This window comes from Neovison vison, chromosome 8, assembly GCF_020171115.1.
Source record: "Neovison vison isolate M4711 chromosome 8, ASM_NN_V1, whole genome shotgun sequence".
Classification (NCBI taxonomy): Eukaryota; Metazoa; Chordata; class Mammalia; order Carnivora; family Mustelidae; genus Neogale; species Neogale vison.
In genome coordinates, this window is record NC_058098.1 from 103,891,790 (window position 1) to 103,915,004 (window position 23,215).

Here is a 23,215-nt window from a genome sequence, read left to right on the forward strand (position 1 = left end):
TCTTGAAGTCCTTGCCTGCGGCTATGATGCATTGTCATCTTCTTTTTTTTTTAATATTTAATTTACTCATTTGACAGGGAGTTAGGAAACACAAGCATGGGGAGGGGGAGAGGGAGAAGCAGAGCCCAATGCAGGGCTCCATTCCAGGACCCTGGGATCATGACCTGAACTGAAGGCAGTCGCTTAACAACTGAGCCACCCCGATGCCACTATGATGCATTTTCTAATTCGTGCTATAATAAAGACTGTTATGGGGCTTATGGGGCCTTTGGGTTGTTCACACCCCACCTCCCCCATGCCCGTTGCAAAAACTGCTGTGAACATTCTTCTACATTCTTCTGATACACATAGATAAAAGATTCCCCAGGGAATCTACTTACAAGTAAAGTCTCAGACTCTTAGGAATTGCACAGATTTAACTTGAGTAGAATGTTAACAAAATTTTCCAAGTTGTTGTACTGATGTATGCTCCCACTAGCAGAGTAGAAGTGTTTCTCTTGTATCTTCGCTAGCATAGCCTCACTAGCATTTGAAATCCTCAGATTTTTAGGTTTTTGCCAGACTGGTAGTTGTGAAATGATAGCTTGTGAGTTTGTACTTCTTTGATGACTGATGAGATTGAGCATATTTTCATGTATTTCCTAGTCATTTGTATTTATTGTTCTTTGTAGTGCCCACTCAAGTCTTTGTCCATTTGCCCATTTTTCTGTTAGATGTTGGTCATTTTCTTACTGATAATGTCAGAATTCTTAATGTATTCTGAACCCCAAACTGTTGTCTGTTGTGCATGTTGCACGTGTCATCAGTTTTAGGGCCTTCTCTTTCCATCGCTAGGAATAGAAAGAGCATTTAAGGGCTCTTTTTAGGGCATTTAGAGCTTAATGTAGTTAAACTCATGGTTTGGACCTTGTGTGTGTGTTTTAAGAAATTGTTTACTACTCTGAGCACATAAAGATATTCCCCTATATTGTCTTCCAGAGATTTTTTTTCCCCCATTTTCCTTTGGCATTTGTCTTTAAACCATCTGGAATTGATGTTTCTGTATGGGATCTGTGGTGGGGATCTGATTTTATTTTCCCCACATATGGATAATCACCTGTCCTGGCACCATTCATTGTCTCCTCCTTTTTTCCCCCACTAATCTTCTAGGGCCTTTGTTGTCATAAAATAGATTTCAACATGTTGTCCTAAAATAGATTTCAACTTCTGTTTTGGGCCTTCTATTCTGTTTCATCGGTCAGTTGATCTGTCTCTGTGCTAGTAGTATCCTGTCTTAATTACTATACTTTTATTATTTTTTAGTTTTTTAAGTCTTTATTTGTGAGACAGAGAGAGTGTGCGCGCACTGGTGAGCAAGAATTCACAGAGGAGGGACGCCTGGGTGGCTCAGTTGGTTAGGCAGCTGCCTTCGGCTCGGGTCATGATCCCAGTGTCCTGGGATCGAGTCCCACATCGGGCTCCTTGCTCGGCGGGGAGCCTGCTTCTCCCTCTGCCTCTGCCTGCTTCTCTGTCTGCCTGTGCTTGCTCTCTCCCCCCTCCCTCTGATAAATAAATAAAAAAATAAAAAAATAAAAAAAAAAAGAATTCACAGAGGAGGAGTGAGGCAGGGAGAAGGACCAGCAGACTTCCCAATGAGGACGGAGCCCCATGTGGGTCTCCATCCCAGGATCCTGAGATCATGACTTGAGTCTAAACCAAGAGTCTGAGCCTTAACACTTAACCAGCTGAGCCACCCAGGCACCCCTAACTGTAGCTTTATAATAGCTCTTGATATGTTAAGCAGATCCCTCCATCTTATTTTTCTTCAGGAACATCTTGGTTATTATTGGCCTTTTGCAACTTTCAAAAAATTTGAGTCAGTTTGTCATGTTCTACAAAAAGTTTTTTTGTGATTTTGATTAGAATTGCGTTGATTCTATCAATCGATTTAGGGAGAATTGACATTTCATTTAATTGAAGCTTCCCATCTGTGAACCTGATATTTTTATTTTTTAAAGTCCTTTAAATGTCTTTGAGCGCATGTGTGTGTGTGTGTATTTATTTATTTAAAGCTTTTATTATTTTTTTTAATGTACTCTCCGCATCCATCATGGGGCTTGAGCCTACAACCCCAAGACCAAGAGTTGCACACCCCACCCACTGAACCAATCAGGCATCCCTGAACAATATGTGCACTTACTTGCTTCATAAAGAGCTGCCTTTCTTTGGTTAGATTTATTGATAGGCATTTTTTTTTAATGCTGTTTGCAAATGCCATAATTTTTTAAAGTTATTTTCATTAGGAATGTAAATCAGAGTAACAGATCCACCATATTGTTGGAAATTCTTAGAACATTTTACTATGTTGTTTCTAGTCATTTTGGGAAGGAAATATGGGGTTAAATATGTATCTTAAAAATTTTATAAAAATGAAATGGAGTGTGGCCTATTACAGTTGCTAATTAATGATATTTCTTTTTTTTTAATAGGTGTCAGCTGTGATGCATGTTTAAAAGGAAATTTTCGAGGTCGCAGATATAAGTGTTTAATTTGCTACGATTACGATCTTTGTGCATCTTGTTATGAAAGTGGTGCAACAACAACAAGGCATACAACTGACCACCCGATGCAGTGCATATTAACAAGAGTAGATTTTGGTATGTATTTAGTTCACATTCTAATGGGTTGTCATCTGGAAATTTGTGTGTATGTGCGTGAAAAAGGAAAAGCAAAATGTTCTAAGACTCTTGCCAATAGGATACATTAAAAATAACATGAATCTTACTTCTATATTCTGAATAATTCTCTTAATCGTAGCTTAATTGTTCATGAAAGCCATTCAGAGATCTGTAAAACTGACAAGGTCTGAGATAGAAAATTGCCTCAGCATAGAAGGAGTAAAGCCAATGGACTATTCTTGCCAACAGCTTACAGTATTCTTGCTCTGATTATCAGAAAGCAGACTGTTTTCTACAGTTGATTAGAAGACCTTATTAAGCCATAAGAAAAGCTATAATTGCATGCTGTAATTTCTTACCTAGTCAGCACTTGTTATCTTTCTGTTTACATTCATCACAGTTGCTGTGAGGTAATATCTCAAGGGTTTTTTTGTTGTTTTGGTTTTTTTTAAAGACTTTATTTATCTATTTGACATAGAGAGAGAGATCACAAGTAGGCAGAGAGGCAGAGAGAGAGGGGGGAAGCAGGCTCCCTGCTGAGCAGAGAGCCTGATGCAGGCTCGATCCCAAAACCCTGAGATAATGACCTGAGCCAAATGCAGAGGCTTAACCCACTAGCCGCCCAGGCACCCCTCTCATGGTTTGTTTTGTTTTGTTTTCTTAAGATGTTATTTATTTGACAGAGAGTGATCACAAGTAAGCAGAGAGGCAGGCAGAGAGAGAGGGGGAAGCAGGCTCCCCGCTGAGCAGAGAGCCGGATGTGGTGCTAGATCCAAGGACCCTGACCTGAGCCAAGGGCAGAGGCTTAAACCAATGAACCACCCAGGTGCCCCTCTCACAGGGTTTTGATTCATGTTTCTCTGATGGCTAATGATAGTGACCATCTTTTCTTATGCCTACTGGTCATGCAGTAGATACGCGTTGGAGAGATATCAGTTCAGATCCTTTGCCCATTTTTTAATTGGGTAATATGTCTTTTTTATTATTGAGTTTTAATAGTTCCTTGTATACTCTTTATACAAGTTCCTTATCAGGTGGATGATTTGTAGAAATTTTCTTGCATTCCATGAGTCTTTTCAACTTTTTTTTAAGATTTTATTTATTTATTTGACACAGAGAGAGGGGACAAGTAGGCAGAGTGGGAGGGAGAGGGAGAAGGAGGCTCCCTGCTGAGCCTGATGCAGGGCTCCACTGTAGGACCCTGGGATTATGACCTGAGTCGAAGGTAACTTTTTAACCAACTGAGCCACCCAGCCCCCCAACCCCGACTTTTATTTATTTATAAAACTAGGCTCCCCGTCCAGTGTGGAGCCTGATACAAGGCTTGAACTCAGGGCCCTGAGGTCAAGAGTTGGACACTTGACTGACTGAGCTACCCAGGCACCCTGTGTCTTTACTTTTTTGATGTGTGTTTTGAAGCACAGAAGTTTTAATTTTTTCTTTTTTTTTAAAGATTTTATTTGTTTATTTGACCGACAGAGATCACAAGTACGCAGAGAGGCAGGCAGAGAGAGAGGAGGAAGTGGGCTCCCTGTTGAGCAGAGAGTCCTATGCAGGGCTCAATCCCAGACCCCAGGTTCATGACCTGAGCTGAAGGCAAAAGCTTTAACCCACTGAGCCACCCAGGTGCCCCAGAAGTTATAATTTTGATGATGTCCTGTTTATTTTTTCTTTTGTTATGCTTTTGGTATCACATCTAAAAAACCATTGGCCAATCTAAGATCATGAAGATTTAAAACAATGTTTTCTTCTAAGAGTTTTATTGTTTGAGCTTTTACCTTTAGATCTTTGATCCATGTTGCATTAATTTTTGTACATGGAATGATGAGGTAGACCATTTTTTGCATATGGATACCCAATCATTCCAGCATCATGTGTTGAAAAAGACTTGTTTATCCAACGAATTGCTTTGGCATTCTTGTTAAAAATCAGTTGACCTGAAGTGAGGGTGGGGAGACGGGGTGATGTTGGTCACAAGGTACAAAGTTCTATTATGCAAGATGAATAAGCTCTAGGGAGCTGATATATTTGGTATGATGACCATAGTTAACAATATTGTATAACTGAAATTTTTGGAGAGGATTGGTCTTAAATCTTTTCAACACACACATACAGGTAACTGTGTAGAGGTGGTTGTTATGTTAGCCTGATTTTGGTGATCTTTTCACAGTATGTACATGTATCAGAACATCAATTTGTATACCATAAGTATACACAATTTTTATGTGTTTAAGATATGTCAGTAAAACTATTAAAAAAGAAAAGTTGGTTGACCATAAATGTGTCTATTCCTAGACTCTCAGTCTATTTCATTGATTTATATATCTTTCTTTATGCCAGTACTACACTATCTTAATTACTATAAGCTTATAGTAAGCTTTGAAATTGACAAGCGTGAGTCTTCCAGTTTTGTTTTGTTTTGTTTTTGTTTCTTTCAAGATTGTTTTGGGTGTTCTAAACCCTTTGAGTTTCTATGAAAGAATTTTAGGATTAGCTCATCAAATTTCTGCAAAGAGGCCAACAGGGATTTTGATGGGGATTGTTTTGAATCTGTAGATTGCTTTGGAGAGCAACGGTATTAAGTCTACCAGTCTGTAAACATGAGATGTTTTTCCATTTATTTAGGTCATCTTTGATATTTTCCAACAAAGTTTTGTAGTTACCAGAGGATAAGTTTTATACTTCTTCCATTAAATTTGGTCCTAAGTATTTTATTCTTTTTGTTATTATAAATGGATTTTTAAAATTTTACTTTTAGATTGTTCACTGCAAGTATATAGAAGAACAATTGGTTTTTGTACATAGATTTTATATCCTATAATGTTTTTGTTGTTTATTCTAGTAGGTTTTTTTTTTTAAGATTTTTCTTTCTTTATTCCACAGACAGGGATCACAAGTAGGCAGAGAAGCAGGCAGAGAGAGGGGGAAACAGGCTCCCCGCTGTGCAGAGAGCCCAATGTGGGGCTCGATCCCAGGACCCTGAGATCACGACCCGAGCCGAAGGCAGAGGCTTAACCCACTGAGCCACCCAGGCGCCCCTATTCTAGTAGTTTTTTAGTGGATTTTTTTTAGCATTTTCTCTCCTTTTTTTAATTAATTATTTTTATTAGCATATCATGTATTATTTGCCCCAAGGGTACAGGTCTGTGAATCATCAGGCTTACACATTTCACAGCACTCACCATTTCACATTCCTTTTTAAAAAATAATAATAATAATAATATTTATTTATTTATTTATTAGGTTTTATTTATTTATTTGACAGACAGACATCACAAGTAGGCAGAGAGAGAGGAAGGGAAGCAGGCTCCCGGCCAAGCAGAGAGCCCAATGCGTGGCTCGGTCAAACTGAGCCAAAGGCAGACGCTTTAACCCACTGAGCCACCCAGGCGCTCCAGTATTTATTTATTTTGAGAGAGAGAGAGAGGCAGGCAGGGGCAGAGGGAGAGAACTTTTGAGTGCAGAGCCTGAAGTGGGTCTCAGTCCCATGACCCTGAGATCATGACCTGAGCCAAAACTGAGAGACGAATGCTTAACTGACTGTGCCACCCATGCACCCCTAGGATTTTCTATATGCAAGGTTATGTCATCTGTTAATAGAGATGGTTTTACTTCTTCCTTTCCATGTAGCTGCTTTTCTTTCTTTTTTTTCTTTTTTTTTAAAGATTTTATTTATTTATTTGACTGAGAGAGGGAATAGAAACGGGGAATGGGAGAGGGAGAAGCAGACATCCGCCGAGGAGGAAGCCCAATGCGGGGCTTGATCCCAGGACATTGGAATCATGACCTGAGCTAAAGGCAGACACTTAACAACTGAACCACCCAGGCGCCCCATCATCTAGCTGCTTTTCATTTTGTTTCCTTGCCTAATGATTAGACCCTCCAGAAAATAATGAATAGAAATGACAAGAGTTGGGCTGCATGGGTGGCTCATTTGGTTGAGCTTCTGACTCCTGGTTTTGGCTCAGGTCTTGGGATCTTGGGATCCAGCCCCACCTTGGGCGCACATGGAGGCTGCTTGAGAGTCTCTCTCCCTCTCCCTTTGCCCCTCTTTCCTGAATGCATTCTCTCTCTCTCAAATAATCTTTAAAACAATAATAATCTTTAAAATAATAATCTTTTAACAAGTGGACATCTTTAAAAGAATGGACATTTTTATCTTGTTCCAGGTCTTAGGGAGGAAGACATCCAGTCTTTTCACCAATAAGTATGATGTTAGCTATGGGTTTTTTGTATATGCCTTTTATCAGGAGAACAGGTTTTATTCATTTTTATATATTTATCCCCATCAACCCCAAATCTACCTGGCAAGTCTTATGCATATAATAAATGGGTAAATATTTTTAAGATAGTCTGAATCTTCCTAAAAACAAATGTGAACAAATCTGTCATGTAGTGAATACTCTTTCATTTTCTCTTCTCATAAAAATGGTCGTATCTTATTAAGCATTTATGCCATGTTACATATAGTTCTTTATAATGGAGGGATGTAACATACTAAATATACTTGCAATTGTATTTCCTTTTGTACTACTAATGGAGAAAAATAGAACTTGAAATGTACTAAAGAGGCAAACAAATTATTTGCATGGAATATCTTTAATTGGTTGGTTCTTCAGTAACCAATTTGAACAGAGTATGTTATGGTAGTGCTCCATTCACATTAGCATTTTACAAGAACTGAATGCTTTGGGTCCCTCCTGCTGTAGGAATGGTGTGTGCTTTAGACAGATAACTGCATCTGGGAGTTGGCATATTGATCGCAGTCGCATACTCTGAGCACTTGTGTTCTTGTATTAGGATACACCCTGCTGATTGTTTTTTTTTTCTTTTAAGATTTTATTTTTAAGTAATCTCAACACCCAACGTGGGACTTGAACTCACAATCCCAAAATCAAGAGTCACACATACTCCACCAATTGAGCCACGAGGTGCCCCTCACCCTGCTAATTCTTTGTGGTGAGATTGGCATTGCTACACATAAGAGATAAAGAAAAAATAAATTACAATAAAATTAGAACTAGATGTGAAATGAGAGCTGTTCCAAAATTAAATGAAGGGAGAACCCTCTCTGACTGGCTGGCTCAGTCAGAAGAGCGTGTGACTCCTGATCTTAGGGTCATGAGTTTGAGCCCCACCTTGGGTGTAGAGATTACTTAAAGTTTTCAAAAAAAAAAAAAAAAAATTTTTTTTCAAAATTAAATGAAGATATTAGAAGTTATTTGCTTTATTTTTTTCTTAAGGCAATAATAGCTATATGGGTAGAAAAGAAATTTTGGAGAGGTGTCACAGAGTCCACGGAGAATAAGGATGTTGCATAAGTAAGCAGAGAAGTTCCCAAGCACTCCTTGACAAAGTAAGGTTGTTGGAGATTTCAGGCACACTTCTGTGTTACATTATTGTACCTTCTGTTTACATTTGTATGTAGTAAAAAAAAAAAAAAAGGTAACAAAAACCAAAAAAAAAACAATAATTATTTCTTACTACAACTCCACATTATTTTTCAGATTTATACTATGGTGGGGAAGCTTTCTCTGTAGAGCAGCCACAGTCTTTTACTTGTCCCTATTGTGGAAAAATGGGCTATACGGAGACATCTCTTCAAGAACATGTTACTTCTGAACATGCAGAAACATCAACAGAAGTGGTAAGTGAAGCAGCCTTGTGTCTAAAAGGATGTGTTGAAGTACATTATTTCTACAAAAATAAAGCTAGGTCACTGTCAGCTTATCTCCTGCTAAGTGGACTGATACTGTCGGCATAATAGTTATTAAAATTATCTTTTAACAGCAAGTTTTACACATCCTAGGAGGCTGCACTTGTGCAAGATAGCACACTTCATTTGTTCACACTAGCCTTTCTTACCCTGTTGCCAAAAGTGCAGTGTGGAATCTTTTTTTTTTTTTTTTCCCAGTGTGGAATCTTGACCAAATTCAGGAGCCCTTAGCAAATGCCCTGTGCACAGGGTGAAAGCACCCCAGCCTGCAGCATAACTCTTTCTAGAGTATTCTTGCTACCTGCTTCATTTCTCTTCGATGAGGAAACCTTCCTAAGAAAATTTTTAAATCTTAAGTCATTAAGTACAGTAATCCTTTGTCACATCTCACTGTAACAGATCACTTACTCAGTTTTCATCAGATCAAAGCTGTAAGGTCCTTAGAAATTCCTCCTACTCTAATTTTCCCCTTTGGCTAAAAACCAAGGACTTAGAATAATGCGCAAAGAAAATCCTGCCTTGAAAGCCTTTTGGATATTTTATTTGACGTCTGAGTCCGCATATACTCAACTTTTAAGAAATGATAAGGTACACCCCCCTTTACCATGGGTAATAGTAAATAAAGCAAGAGATGAGAGGTGGAACTCTGGGTCTGGAATTTGGAGAATTTTGGCACAAGCAGTTGCACATTGCATCAACTAATAAGCCCCTAAGTGTACTCAAACCAAATTAGCTGAAAACTCAAGAGAAATAGTGTGTCCAGGGACACACGGCTATTAAGGGGCAGAGCCAGGTGTTTGAACTCAGCCAAAGTCCCTCCGGGTTGTAGAGTCCCTAGTTAACCACTGTCCTCTTTTCTCTTGGCTACAGCTCTACTGTACACTTGTGTGTGTAGAGTCCCTAGTTGACCACTGTCCTCTTTTCTCTTGGCTACAGCTCTGCTGTACACTTGTGTGTAATTCAGGTTCACTTCTATTCCCGTTTACACTGCTTAGCTGGATGCTTAAAGTTGCTCAAGAGATTTATAGTTCAAACATTTGGTAAATTTACATTACGTTTGTCCTCCAGCCAAATCTTACTACCTAACAGCTCAGAACTGCTTTCGTCTTGCACCATCTTGCAGCCTCAGAAAACTGTTGTCACTTTTTACTACTGTTCTTAATCTGTTCTTATTCTGTAAAGGTGACTTTGCTTCCTTTGGGAACAGTCCCAGGTACCATTCTGAGGAATGTGGGCTTGATTGCATCTCTGTCCTGGTTGTTGGAGGAAATTGGGAGTAATTTCTTTTTTATTTAATTTCTTTGAAGTTTGGGTACTTTAGTTATCTAGATACAGTAGAGAGGGGTGTCCCCACTGAAGGAGGCATTCTTAAAATCGTTACTAGCGGTAGGTCCTGATACAGTGCTTTCATCACCCCACCCAGACAGGAAGGCTACTCGGTATTCTGCATCTGAAATGGGAGAATCTAGCAGAAAGTTAAGTCCTTTCCATGAATGAAAGGCTAATTCTTTAAAATAAGAATCAGTAGGTCTGCCTCAGCAGCTTTGCCTTTATTTTTTTCCTGAGAGTAAACACTCAGAATTTGTTTACACTCCTCTATACCTGATCCATGGTTTGAAAATTAAATACTTGCTGTCTACAAATGGTTTCATGGTGTGTCTCTCAGAAATCCTGTTCAGTACGTGCCTGGAAAGTTGGCAGGCTCTCGGTACATAGCTCAAGACAGTGGCCTTACTGTTTTTCGAGTGATGTTGGTAGAGTATTTTAGGGATTGCTGCCTCCTCGTCAGCCCCTAGTCTGCATGAATACTGCATCTGCCATGTGTTTCCACCCAGGCATTTCAAGTGAAAAACGGCAAGTAAGCAAGAATCTTTGATATGAAGGACAGGGTTTTTTCTTCACGTAAGTCATGTCCTCCTCAATCCCAGGCTGTACCGTGTATGGCTCCCTGACTACTGTCCATTGCTGGAGGACTGGTGCCTGTGCCACCGCAGTTATTGAATAGTTTCTGTGGCTCTCTGTACACATTTGGAGCATATTATCAGCTCTCGTAACGTTATAATTGGATAAATGTCCGGGTGATGTTACTACGTGTCCCCTTGTTAGGTGTACTCCACCCCCCATTGCAGTGTTGTGCCATGGTTAGTCAAACATGGAAAGGTTCTGGATTTCAAGAATGACTCGTCATTTTGGTAGGGGACTGTATTCATTTAACAACTAACTGTCCCTCCTTTTCTCTCCCTGTTGTACAGTTTTCTTTCTGAATGCTCAGTGTGCAGTGTGCTTCTTTTGCCCCTGTGTTCCCAGCATGTGTCCTCTAGGCCAGCTGTTTGTATCTTCCTAGAGGATTTAAGGATCTCACTCCTCTAACCAGCATCCATATGGAACATTTAGGGGCAAGAGGCTATGTCACTGCAGATGTCATTGTTACCAGTAATAAGCATTTACTGATACCTGACATAGCTAGCAAGAAAGTCTACTGAAGGTTAATTTTCAAAACAACTTTGTAGACAACTTTGTAACCTTGTCTATATTTTTGTTTTCTTTCTCAACTAGGGACTCTAAGGCCCCAACCTCTGATTTCCCTCCATTCTTAAGATTAATTTGCAGTTACTCAAGAGACTTTTGATTTTGAGGGTATGGAAGGGACCTTTCAGAGCCAGATACTGTGAAAAACAACATCTGATATAAAATGCATAGTGAAGGTGATGACTAGTTAAAAATGTAAGAAGCAGATTGGGTATAATCTCAGGAGTTACACCAAATATAATAAACAGTTTGATTTTAAAATTAAGCATGAGTTCTTAAAATCCCTGGGAGTTGGTAGATGGGGCAACTAACTGGATTTTGGTTGTGGGAAGAATTAAGAGGGGAAGGAACACAGTATGTAATTTTAAATTCCATCAATCTGGTAGTAGAGGTGAGCAATCATGGTCAAATGTGATTTGCAAATACGGATTATTGAGGAAGTGTTAGGATGACGGAAGAAACATGGTAGGTAGAAAAACTTTTCTTTGGACGTAGGAGGGAACTGAGAAAAAACTCCTGAGATTTCCCTTCAGTCTTCCATTTGAGCTTGCACTGCCCCTAACTAGAAAGCCTTCAGGGATTTTGTTGTTGCTTTTAGATGAAACACGCTGCAACGTTTCATTAATGCTACGTAGTTAATCTTCTTTCACTCCTTCCTTTGGTAAATCTCTTCTAATTTATCTGTAGAATATTATGCTTAAAAGATAACAGCACTTTTTTGTTTACCAACATTTTCTTCCCACTTCCAGAAATTATGAACAGAACCGAAGGGCTCAAACAGGTCATTGCTGGGAAATTTTTGCTTTCTGTTTTTCATTTGATGTATCTATTCATTTTCCTCGCTCTCCAGAATGGGGGGTTAGGGCAGTGGCCAGCATTTGAATTCTCTTCCTTTATGTGAATGATACATTTCCCTCCCTTTTTAATGAAGACCTAGATGTATTCATAACAGAATGGAATATATTTGAAACAGCGTGGTTTTACTGTGTTCCGCTTATAAGAAATCAAAATCAAGGAGAAAGAATGGTTTTTGGTAATTTCCCACAGCCTGACTTGAGACAATTTTATTTTGAATGATAACTCCTGTGGCACTGGCTGGCTGAGTTGGAAGAGCATGCGACTCTCCATCTCAGGGTGGATAGTTGGAGCAGATCGCATATGTACGTACATCCTAAACTTTAACAGTGACGGTTATTATGGAGAAAAGTAAGAGCATAAAAGGATCTTTAAGTCATTTTTAATGATTCAGAAAAATCGGTATTAGCTGGCATTTATTAATATTTAAATAGTTGTTTGTCATAGAGCACAAAATAGAAATTATCATCACTGTTGTGGCAGTTTGTGTATAAACAATTATATGCATTTGATCTCTAAATTAAACAAGCAGGAAAGTATTAGATCAAATCAGCAAACCAGATTATCATTGGTAGATATGATTTATGCATGAGAGCTGTGAGAAGTGCTACATGTTTTAAATTGTCTATAGGACTTTTGAGACTTACTATCAAAATATTTGTATTTCAGGGGCGCCTGGGTGGGTGGCTCAGTGGGTAAAGCCTCTGCCTTCAGCCCTGGTCATGGTCCCAGGGTCCTGGGATCGAGCCCCGCATCGGGCTCTCTGCTCAGTAGGGAGCCTGCTTCCCCCTCTCTCTCCCTCTGCCTGCTTCTCTTCCTACTTGTGATCTTTGTCTGTCAAATAAATAAATAAAATCTTAAAAAAGAGGGGCGCCTGGGTGGCTCAGTGGGTTAAAGCCTCTGCCTTCAGCTCGGGTCATGATCCCAGGCTCCTGGGATCGAGCCCCACGTTGGGCTCTCTGCTCAGCGGGGAGCCTGCTTCCTCCTCTCTCTCTGCCTGCCTCTCTGCCTACTTGTGATCTCTATCTGTCAAATAAATAAAATCTTTAAAAAAAAAATCTTAGAAAAGAGAAAAAAAGTTTTACAAAATCTGTATTTCATTGAGAGACCATTTTATTTTATTTTATTTTTGTTATTTTTTTAAAGATTTTATTTATTTATTTGACAGTGAGAGAAAATGAAGTGAGAGAAGTAGACTTCTCTCTACTTCTCTCTGAAGTAGACTTCTTCTCCCAATGTGGGGACGCAGGGCTCAATCCCAGGACCCTGGGATCATGACCTGAGCCAAAAGTAGGTGCTTAACTGAAGTGAGCCACCCAGGCATCCCAAGAGACTATTTTGATATGTACGTATATAGAACTAACTTCCTAACACATTTATTTCCTTATTAGGGGCAATAATGGTGGAGTGAACCACAGTTTTTATAAATCTTCTAATTTAATTTTATATACTTTCTTAAATACTCTAATTCACGTTTACCCTTTTAATTAGATAATCAGAAAAGGTAAGCATTTAAAAGCCAAATATACATTTTTTTTAAAAAAAAATAGGCTTTGACTTCTACTGCTTGCATTCTTTATCAAAGAGTGCAGTTGGATGCTGTCTGCTTTTGTGTGAACTAACAAGGGTATTTTATTTAATAATAGTGGAAAAATACATAGGATTTGAGAAATATAGTTGCTATAGGCAACCATGTTGTCACTGCTCAGCTGCATTCAGCTAGAGAAACTGTAGAAGATTAGGGTTTGGTACTTTTTAATCTTTTGTGCTTTTTGTTGGTTTTGACCCAAAACACTCTCTGTTTTATAAATCACCTTTTTCTATCTTTAGTGTTTGGCTGTCTTTGCATATTTTGAAATAATAGTTATTTTGAACACATTTACTTGTTTAAAATCAGATAGATCATAGTACTTGCCATTACAGCCATTAGCATCCCGGCAGATTTTTGGGTTGTGAACCGGGGAAGAAATGCTTGGAGACACCTATCTGGAGACAGGTTCAAGGTTTGTTCTGGGATAATCCAGTATGCATATGTTATGATGTTTTTAAGAGATATTTCTATGAGAAATCAGTTTCTCAAGATGATTGAAAACCAAGAAGAGAATTATGAAATTATTGAGAAAATGAGATAATAGCTTTTCTAAGAAGGTATCTGTGCCTGGTATTTGAGAGGCTTTTCATTACTTCCTACTTTCTCCAATGTTGAAGTTGAATTAAAATCCTGTAGGGGAAGAGAGACCAGCAGTTTTCTGAATGGAAACAATGCCTACGTGCAGGGGGGTATTGGCTAAGACAGCAGCTGTCAGACACATTCATTTTGAATTCTTCTTTTCTTTAGCCACTGATCTGGTTTCTTCTTTGTCCTCTGAATTACTGGTTTGTCTAGTTCAGTGTCCTAACAGCTAATTTCAGGTCAAAGAAATGTTCTACAGGATTTGTAGGAAGATTTGTAGGGAAGATGGTATAAAGATGGAGCTCTCTGGCAACTGTTGGCAAATTACAAGGTGGCTCAGAAGAGTTTTTCAAGTGGGTTTCAGCTTTGTCTCTTCTCCCCTCATTTCTTCTTTTCCTGACCTACCCCTCAAATTTAAACAGATAAAAACAAAACAAAATAAAATAAAAGCAATAAAACAACAAAAACTGATTAAAAAGATTGTTTGAAGACAGGGCACTTGGGTGGCTCAGTCGTTAAGCATCTACCTTTGGCTTAGGTCATAATCCCAGAGTCCTGGTATCAAGCCCCGCATCGGGCTCCCTGCTCAGCAGGAAGCCTGCTTCTCCCTCTCTCGCTCCCCCTGCTTGCGTTCCTTCTCTCGTTGACTCTCTCTGTCAAATAAATAAATAAAATCTTTTTTAAAAATAGTTATTTTTGTAAATTCCCTTTGGACACCTAGCTTGAAACCAGAGCACAGTGAGCACATAGGTTGGTAGAACATAACATGTGGTGAAGTTGATTTCAAAGCTAGCTTAGGGAAAGCCTGTGTAACCTTATGTTAGAAAGTAAGTATGGTATTAAACAACAGAGGGAAATTCTTTGACTTAGAATTGTGTTTTGGGGCTCCTGGGTGGCTCAGTAGGTTAAGCCTCTTCCTTTGGCTCAGGTCATGATCTCAAGGTAGTGGGATTGAGCCCCATATTGGGCTCTCTGCTCAGAGGGGAGCCTGCTTCTCCTTCTCTCTCTGCCTGCCTCTCTGCCTACTTGTGATCTCTCTCTCTGTCAAATAAGTAAATAAAATCTTAAAAAAATAATAATAAAATTGTGTTTTTATCTTCCTTGTGATTATAGTGTGTGTGTGTGTGTCTGTGTGTGTATGTGTGGCAGGGAGGCAAACTTGCATAAGGATGAAAAAATAAATAGCTTTTATGAAGGTAGTAGAGCTGTGGCATGATTCTTCACTGTCTTTTTTTTTTTCTTTTAGGATCTTATTTACTCATTTATTTTATTTAGAGAGCACAAGTGTGGGGAGGGGCAGAGGGACAGGAGAGAGAGAATCTCAAGCAGACTCTGCAGGGAGCCCAATGCAAGGCTCAGTCTCATGACCATGAGATCATGACATGAGCCGAAATCAAGAGTCAGACGCTTAACTGACTGTGCACCCATACTGCACTACATCTTAATTTTGCTCCAGAACCCCTGACTCATCAGATACAAGAGCAGTACCTTTCATCTTTTCAACCATGATTAATTTCACACCTTGACCCAGAGCTATAGTAGAGGAAAAAAACAAGGAATGGGGGAAAGGAAAAGGAAAGTTCAAGTGATGACTGGACAAAAAGCAAAGAAACAGGAGAATGGGGGCTGTAGAAAGGTGTACGTGAGAAAAGGTGTGGGTGCCTGAGAGAAATTAACTGAGTTGTTAAAACTGGAAGAGGGTAAGGGGAACACAACATTTACCCCACTTCTTTGCCTTCAGAAGGATAATGTCAGAAGAAACTCTGTTTTAGATCATTCCTGGGTCAGTTACTAAGGACAGCTTGGAAAGGGAGATCTTTACTGGCCTTTCTCAAGATTCATGTTCATGACTCTGAATATGTCTCTCCAAGTATTAACCAAAAGCATTACATTTAATATGTAAAATGTGAAATACCGCTTCCTGAAGTACCTAAATCGTGGAGTAAGGCACAATGGCTGTTACCATAACAACCTTAAAATAGGGCCTCATCCCACACAAAACTGTATGGGACATTTTTTTTTTAAGATTTTATTTATTTATCTGCCACAGAGGGAGAGATCACAAGTAGGCAGAGAGGCAGGCAGAGAGAGTGGGGGGAAGCAGGCTCCCTGCTGAGCAGAGAGCCCGATGTAGGGCTCAATCCCAGGACCCTGAGATTCATGCCTGAGCTGAAGGCAGAGGCTTAACCTACTGAGCCACCCAGACACCCCTTTATGACACATCTTAAGACCAAACTAACTGATTTGACAAAACTGGAGAATAACACAGAATAAGAGGGCTTTATGACTTTACATAGGCTTTGAAAAATGGATATGATTTCCAAAAGTGGACAGAATGGGAAAGAAAGGCATTATTCAGAGGGAAGAGACAACACGAACTAAGATGGGGTGTTGAGAAAGAAATGTAGGAAGTAGAAGGGATGGTAAGGCATTGAATGTTGTGGAAAATAGTGAGAAATAAAATGGAATCAGCTGAGCGAAGCCAGATAATAGAGAACCGTTAAAACCAGAACATTTGTCCACTTGGGTTGGTGGACAGTCAAGGGAAGGTTTGGCATTTGTACAGAGGAATAACATTATTTTCTCCATCATCATGCCACACACGTGGGCTGTTATTTGGGAGTGGAAGGATGGTAGAATATGAGTGATTCTGTAGTTCTTTTGAGAAAGGATGAGCCTATTCAGGATGATTGTGTGGATGAAAATGAATCCAGAAAAGGGCCCAAAAAGAAATGACAGAGAAGCTGTGCTACCATAATAAGATCACGGTTGCCAGAGAAATGGTGCATCAAACATTCGCTGTTACCAGAAAGTAACGATAGAAGACGATAAAGGGAAACTACGGCCCTTTTTTTTTTTTTTTAAGGTTTATTTATTTATTTATTTGACAGAGAGAGGGAGTATAAGCAGGGGGAGTGGCTGGCAGAGGAAAAAGCAGGCTCCCCACTGAGCAGAGAGCCCTAATCGAATAGGGGCTCGATCCTGGGACCCTGGGATTATCACCTGAGCCAAAGGCAGCTACTTAACCAACTGAACAGCCCAGGTTAAGCGACTGAAATCACAGCTCTTGAACAAATACTCAAAAGAAAGTGTTTTTCATGGAGCTAAAATTAGTCAGATAAAAGAAATAAATGAGTTTATCAAGTATGTGATCCAGAAACCTAGTCGAGAAATACCAATTGGCAAGATAGTTGCTTCTCTTAAAGTGTTTGCTGTTAACAAGAATCATCGTGTCCCAGAATCTGAGTTCAAGGGCAGTTTCAAGTGGTCTGGGAGGATGATGCTTCCAGGTGGGTCAGCCTCACGGTAGAGAACCGGTCTAGCCCTTCCCCAGCACCTTGAATGGTTTTGGTGCGAGACCCATCTCACTGTGGTGCTGCAGTCTAGCTTCAGATGAAGCCATGTGGTATGTGGGGCAGAGAGGCCAGTTTTTTAAATGCGTTTTTCTTTTTTCCTTTTTCTTTCTTTTTTTTTTTTTTTAATTTAGGATTTTATTTATTTATTTGAGAGAGAGAGAAAGCCTGAGAGGGGGGACGGTCAGAGGGAGAAGCAGGCTCCCCACAGAACAGGGAGCCCAATGCGGGACTTGATCTTGGGACTCCAGGATCATGACCTGAGCCGAAGGCAGCTGCTCAACCAGCTAAGCCACCTGGGTGCCCTTAAATGCATTTTTCTGTAGCAGTGAACAGAGCGGGCAAGAAACTTGTTATGAGACCTATCCCCCCAAAAAAGGAAAAAGGGAGAAGCGCTTACCACATCTTTTATTTTTGAAGCGCTGCGCAGCGGCCGGAGAGAGAAGCCCTCCACGTAAGTGTATGAACTCAAGAAAGAAGCTGCAGGGAATGTGCACTTGCTTCAGACTAGTTGGCGATTGTATGGGGGAGAATGTGTGGAGTTCCTGTTTAAAAACAAAAACCAATCATGCTGATTTTAGATTTTTTTTTTTAATAGATATAACCTGTCACAGGGAAAAATGTTCTATGAATGTAGTACTGAGCTGGTGTGTATGAAATAATGGCTTCTGAGGCTGTGGGCTGGACCTTGGTGACCACTGGTGTTAAGGATCCACGCTGGCCAGGGCGCCTGGGTGGCTCAGTCAGTTAAGCATCTGACTCCTGGTTTCAGCTCAAGTCTTGATCTTGGGGCTGTGAGACAGAGCCCCACGTCAGGCGCTGCCCTCAGTGCAGAGCCTGCCTAAGTTTCTCTCTCCCCACACTGACAATGGTTGCTTGCTGGCAATCATGCACTGGGGCCATGTGGAAAATTGGAAACTCCATTATGGTTTTGGCATGGGATTTCATCTCAGTACATTGATGGAAGCTTCCAGAGGGCTGCACATAAAAAGCAGGACTGATGGTGAGCTTCAGTAGTGAGATGAAGCAGAAGACGAAGACTCAAACAATAGCAAAGACAAGACTGCAAATAAATAGCAAGGACATTTGTGATTAAAAATTTGAGCAAGGTGGGGCGCCTGGGTGGCTCAGTTGGTTAAGCAGCTGTCTTTGGCTCAGGTCATGATCCTGGAGTCCCAGGATCAAGTCCCGCATTGGGCTCCCTGCTCAGCAGAGAGCTTGCTTCTCTCTCTCCCTCTCCCTGCTGCTCTGCTTACTTGTGCTATCTCTCTGTCAAATAAAAAAAAAAATCCGAGCAAGGTGATAGTAAGTAAAGCAGCATATCGTGTTTTGTTCCACAGGGTAAATATTTCTTACTTTTCAGTACCATTGTACATTCGATCTGTATTTGCCAAATTGATCTAATTATAAGATAATTGGGACCCTTGTCAAAAACATAGATTTTCAAATCTCCTAGAATCAGTTTTCAGGCATGGGCCTAGGGAACTGTATTTTTAACAAATGCTCCAGATGAATTTATATACTCAGCCAATTTCAGGAAGTACTGAATTATGCCAATTCAGTGTGCCTGAATGTTGGCAAGTTGTCAAACGTTAAGCTCATGTGTTACATGGAATTTTCTTGTTCAAGTAATAGATGTTACTGTATCATGTGGCAGTAGAAGTACGATAAATATTAATGCTGACGAACTCATAATTTTAGAGTTTAAGATAAGGAGTTTTTCAAGTTTAAGATAAAGCTTATCCTTTTTGTGGAATTTTCCTGTCTTACAGAGTTATTAGGTATCACCATGTGGAAATAAAGACACACACAAAACTAAACAGTATTCCACATCCTAATCTCAAATATGCTTTTCTAGTTCATAGGAGACTATCGATCCTGTTAAGGGCATTCTTAGTATGCTTGGTATCTGTACTTTCCCATCCCATCTTCCTTCCTTCCAGGAATGCAAATCTTCAAGGAGGCTTTTCTCATCTAAGAACACTTGCGTGTGTCTTCAACGTACTGAAACTTCTATGGCGATATTTGTGCAGTTAGAGTTGTACATAGATTTTATCCAAAGGTCAGCCTAAAGGAAATACCTTAAAAGGAATGTGGCTTTTCCTCTTAATGGTTATTACTGTCTTTGGATAAAAATCTTACAGTTGCAGTCTGTGGGGTTGTAATAAAACTGTACATAGTCCAGTACCTGTTAAGTGTTGCAAAAATATCTAAACTGGTTTATTTGTTTGATTTTTAAATAATAGTGGTGGTTTCTGCTTCTCCACACCCGTTGGTCTTTTTTTTTTTTTTTTAAGATTTTATTTATTTATTTGACAGACAGATCACAAGTAGGCAGAGAGGCAGACAGATAGAGGAGGAAGCAGGCTCCCCACTGAGCGGAGAGCCCAATGCGGGGCTCAATCCCAGGACCCCGAGATCATGACCTGAGCCGAAGGCAGAGGCTTTAACCCACTGAGCCACCCAGGTACCCCCCTGTTGGTCTTTTTGTTATAAGTAAGTGTGGTCACAGTTCCCAAACAAGAAACAAATCACACTGTCTTGCATTTCTCAAAAACTATTGACTATCCAGCCAGGCAAGACAGAAACACACAAGAAATAAGTGTACCAGACACTGCCTTGCAATGTCACAGCACAGGATAAAAACTAAATTCCTAGGAAACAGAGTTGGGAAGTGGTAAACTTATGAACAGTTACAGTTGCTTTTCTCTCTGACAGAGGAAAGAATGTCTGACTACCTTTCTGGCATCTTCTAAGAAAGGCACACATATGTCCATCTACTTTTTTCTTCATTTCCCCCACAGGCACCTTCCTTTGTGATACCCCTGCCCCCACTACTTCTTTCTCACTGTCCTGCTAAACCTAAATGTTATTTCTCATGAGCATCTTTAGGTTTTCTTGAGGATATGTCTCAGACTCCTGAGGCAGATGGAATCAGGACAGCTGACTGGGCATAAGAGGAACTGGGATCAAACCAGAGTCTGACTCTCAGGGACTCCTGCTTTCTGGTCCAGAGAAGACAGGGATTTGTGTTGGCTTAGGCTCTTGCAGTCAGTTTTCCCTTCCGTATCCCAGCGTGGGCTTTCCAGTTCTCACCTTGCCCATGCCTCCTCATCTCCAGCACTGCTCTCGTCTTCCCTCTGCCATGAGCCAGCAGCAAGGTCAAGTGAGTGCCTGAATCTTACTCCAGGGGAAAGAATTGAGGTACAGAACACATGTACTGGCAAGATGAATCACATCCTATCCTCAGCTCTTTCGTCCCTAGAGAGACACAAGCCTAAAAATCTGTGTATTTCCTGGGGCTTCCTTTGGTTGTGCTCCTTTGATTCAGATCTTTCTTCTTGGCTCTGTTCTCTAAAGTTCTTCATAACCCAAGGCTTGGCTGCCACTCTTAGAACATCATCTGCCCACTTGGATTTCTAGAAGAGAAAGGGCCTTTCCACTGAAAGTGCCTCGGTCGTTCAGTCCTTCCCCTCTTCTCCTTATTTCACCACTTCCCTTGAAGCTGCTGTTTCAAAACCAGTATTCCCAACCTGTCAAGTCTCCCCTGAGCTCTGCCTCCGTACACACCATCTTATCCCTCCTTTGTCCTGTCCCTTGCTTCAAGGCTCACGGGAAGTTGGTCTTCCAGTCCTTGGCCTTTTGTTACACCCGCATTTTCCCTTGGAAGTCCTGTTCATGAATGTATAGAGCACATTTGCTTGTTAGTAGTAAATATTGTCTTGATATTTGAGTTTGTGTAGTTGTGTTTTAATAAGAGCTTTGCTGTCACATTAGGAGATTGGTCCTCCAATCTAGCTTACTTTGGGGACACATATGTCTCCATCTTTACCATTTAAGACCATACTTAGTCAGATGAGAATGTGCACTAAATAGCACATCTTAATTTTTTTTTTAACATCTTAAAATTTTTTATGGACACTATTTTACTAGACCATGCAAATGCATTGGCCAGGCTGTTAGAAGGCTTTGCCAGAGCTCATGTTTGAGCTGTTTGTTGAGAACTGTTATTCTGACCCTGAGAGGTGGTCTATTTGAGTTGAAGGACCAGCATGGACAGACTGTAGTCCATAGGCCTCCGGTGCATCTGACGAGTTCACGGTCTCTACTGTGTCTGTGCCTGGTTGAAACTCAGATTTAGTAAAATATTAATCCAGAAAGATGTCTGATCAGTATTCATCTATTAAATCTGCTTTCTTTTCTTTTATTTCAGATTTGTCCAATATGTGCAGCATTACCTGGAGGCGATCCCAATCATGTCACGGACGACTTTGCAGCTCATCTTACGCTTGAACACAGAGCCCCTAGAGACTTAATATCCTTTTAAGAGGCAAGAAGGGATACAGTTGTTTGTAATGTTTGTTGTTTTGGTTATTTTTAAGGACAGTATCCCTGAAGAGAAAAAGTAACCTCTGAATTGTGTTAATTTGACCTTTCCTAAAAGTGACTCAGTATTGAGATGGAGTTTACTTGTCTTGTTGTGTGCTGTGACTGTCACTTGAGCAGTGCTTATTAACTGAAAGTTGCTCATCATCTTTACTTCATTACAGGCAGGTTTTTTTAAGACCATTTAACTGGGTTTAAGTTTTCAGCAGGGTGTTTTCATACAAAAGAGGAAAATGCTAAGCCAGATTAGAATCTAAGTAAATATAAAGAGAATTTATTTGCTTCCCCTCCATGTCCTCTGTTGCCTTATCCTGTTACCGGTGGGTGGTATGATGAGCAGGGGTGCATGTTGGGGCTGCTTTCCCTTTTGGAGCCCCCTTCTCCAGAGAACACCATTCCCCACCCAGTCTCCGAGTAGGACAACATAAGGTCACGACCAGCTCCAGAGTCCTTTCCCACTTTCCTTCCTGCTTCCCCTTTGCAAATCTATCTCAGCCGTTGCTGGTGATGTTCCCTGTAATCCAAGGGATGAATGGCCTACCAGAGTAATTAAGATTGTACATTCTGTGCTTCTTGTTTCAAGTTCTGAATTATTTTTCTATGATTATTATCTATTAACTTGGGGATCTGTTTTCATGTAAAGGTTTCAGTGTTCATTGCAGTTTGGAACATTCAAAAGCTAATCACTACTTTTCTCTTTGCCAGACTTTATTCTGATTTTCTTTGATTGCCTCCCAGCAATCATAATTCAACCTTAGTCCTATTGAGGAAGAAACTGGTTTAATGGTTTTCTCATTCCACAGCCCCCATCCTGTCCTTACAGTTCCTAATTTTCTAAATGGAAGTATGGTCCCTTAGAGTTAGGGGAAGATGAGAAAACTAATGGAAAGATAAAGACATGGAACCAGCCTAAGAAATTAGAATGTCAGCCAGACCTGAGCCAATCAAGGGGCTAGTACTCACTGAACAGAGGAAACCACTTTTTCTCTCTCCTAAGTGCTGAGAGCACTGAAAGCATAATGAAGAAAGTGTGTGCTTTGTTGGTGGTGGTTTGTGTTTTTTTTTTTTTAAGAGAATAAGAAAACCCAGATGGGCCAAGAATACTTAAGTCTTTGAGTCACTTCACTTCACATTTTACGTAAAAGAACCTTATAACAATACCCGGAGGGTTATGCTTGATTGCTGTTTCACTCTATCTTCATGAAGAAGCTAGGCAAATAAGCTGTTATCCTGAACTTCTTTTTTATCCTGAGCTTTTTCAGCAAGATCAGGGGCTTCTAGTGAAATTGGTTTCCATTCAGTAGAATGTCTCACATCACCTACATTCATTTTTGTGCAATTTTTACAAGAATCTGTGGTTATCAAGAGATTAAATTATGCAAAATATAAGAATAAGAGAAGGCATATGTTACACTTTAGATTCCTAATGAGTATTACCATGAGGTTCTGGAAAACAGAATGTTGACATTGCAGTTACCCTGGAAATATACTGATTTTTCAGGTACTTCAAGTGCTGCTGTGGGGTGACTTTATTTGTCGTGAAGGC

General features: G+C 40.1%; 1 protein-coding gene across 1 annotated transcript in view; it reads left to right on the top strand.

Annotated features, from left to right (window-relative positions):
- KCMF1 (potassium channel modulatory factor 1) overlaps positions 1-23,215 on the top strand; it is a 75,098-nt gene that overhangs the window by 44,530 nt on the left and 7,353 nt on the right. Inside the window, exons 2-4 of the mRNA XM_044261528.1 lie at positions 2,469-2,636; positions 8,165-8,304; positions 21,497-21,598. Coding sequence (XP_044117463.1) covers positions 2,469-2,636; positions 8,165-8,304; positions 21,497-21,598 — 410 coding nt within the window. The remainder of the gene's footprint in view (positions 1-2,468; positions 2,637-8,164; positions 8,305-21,496; positions 21,599-23,215) is intronic.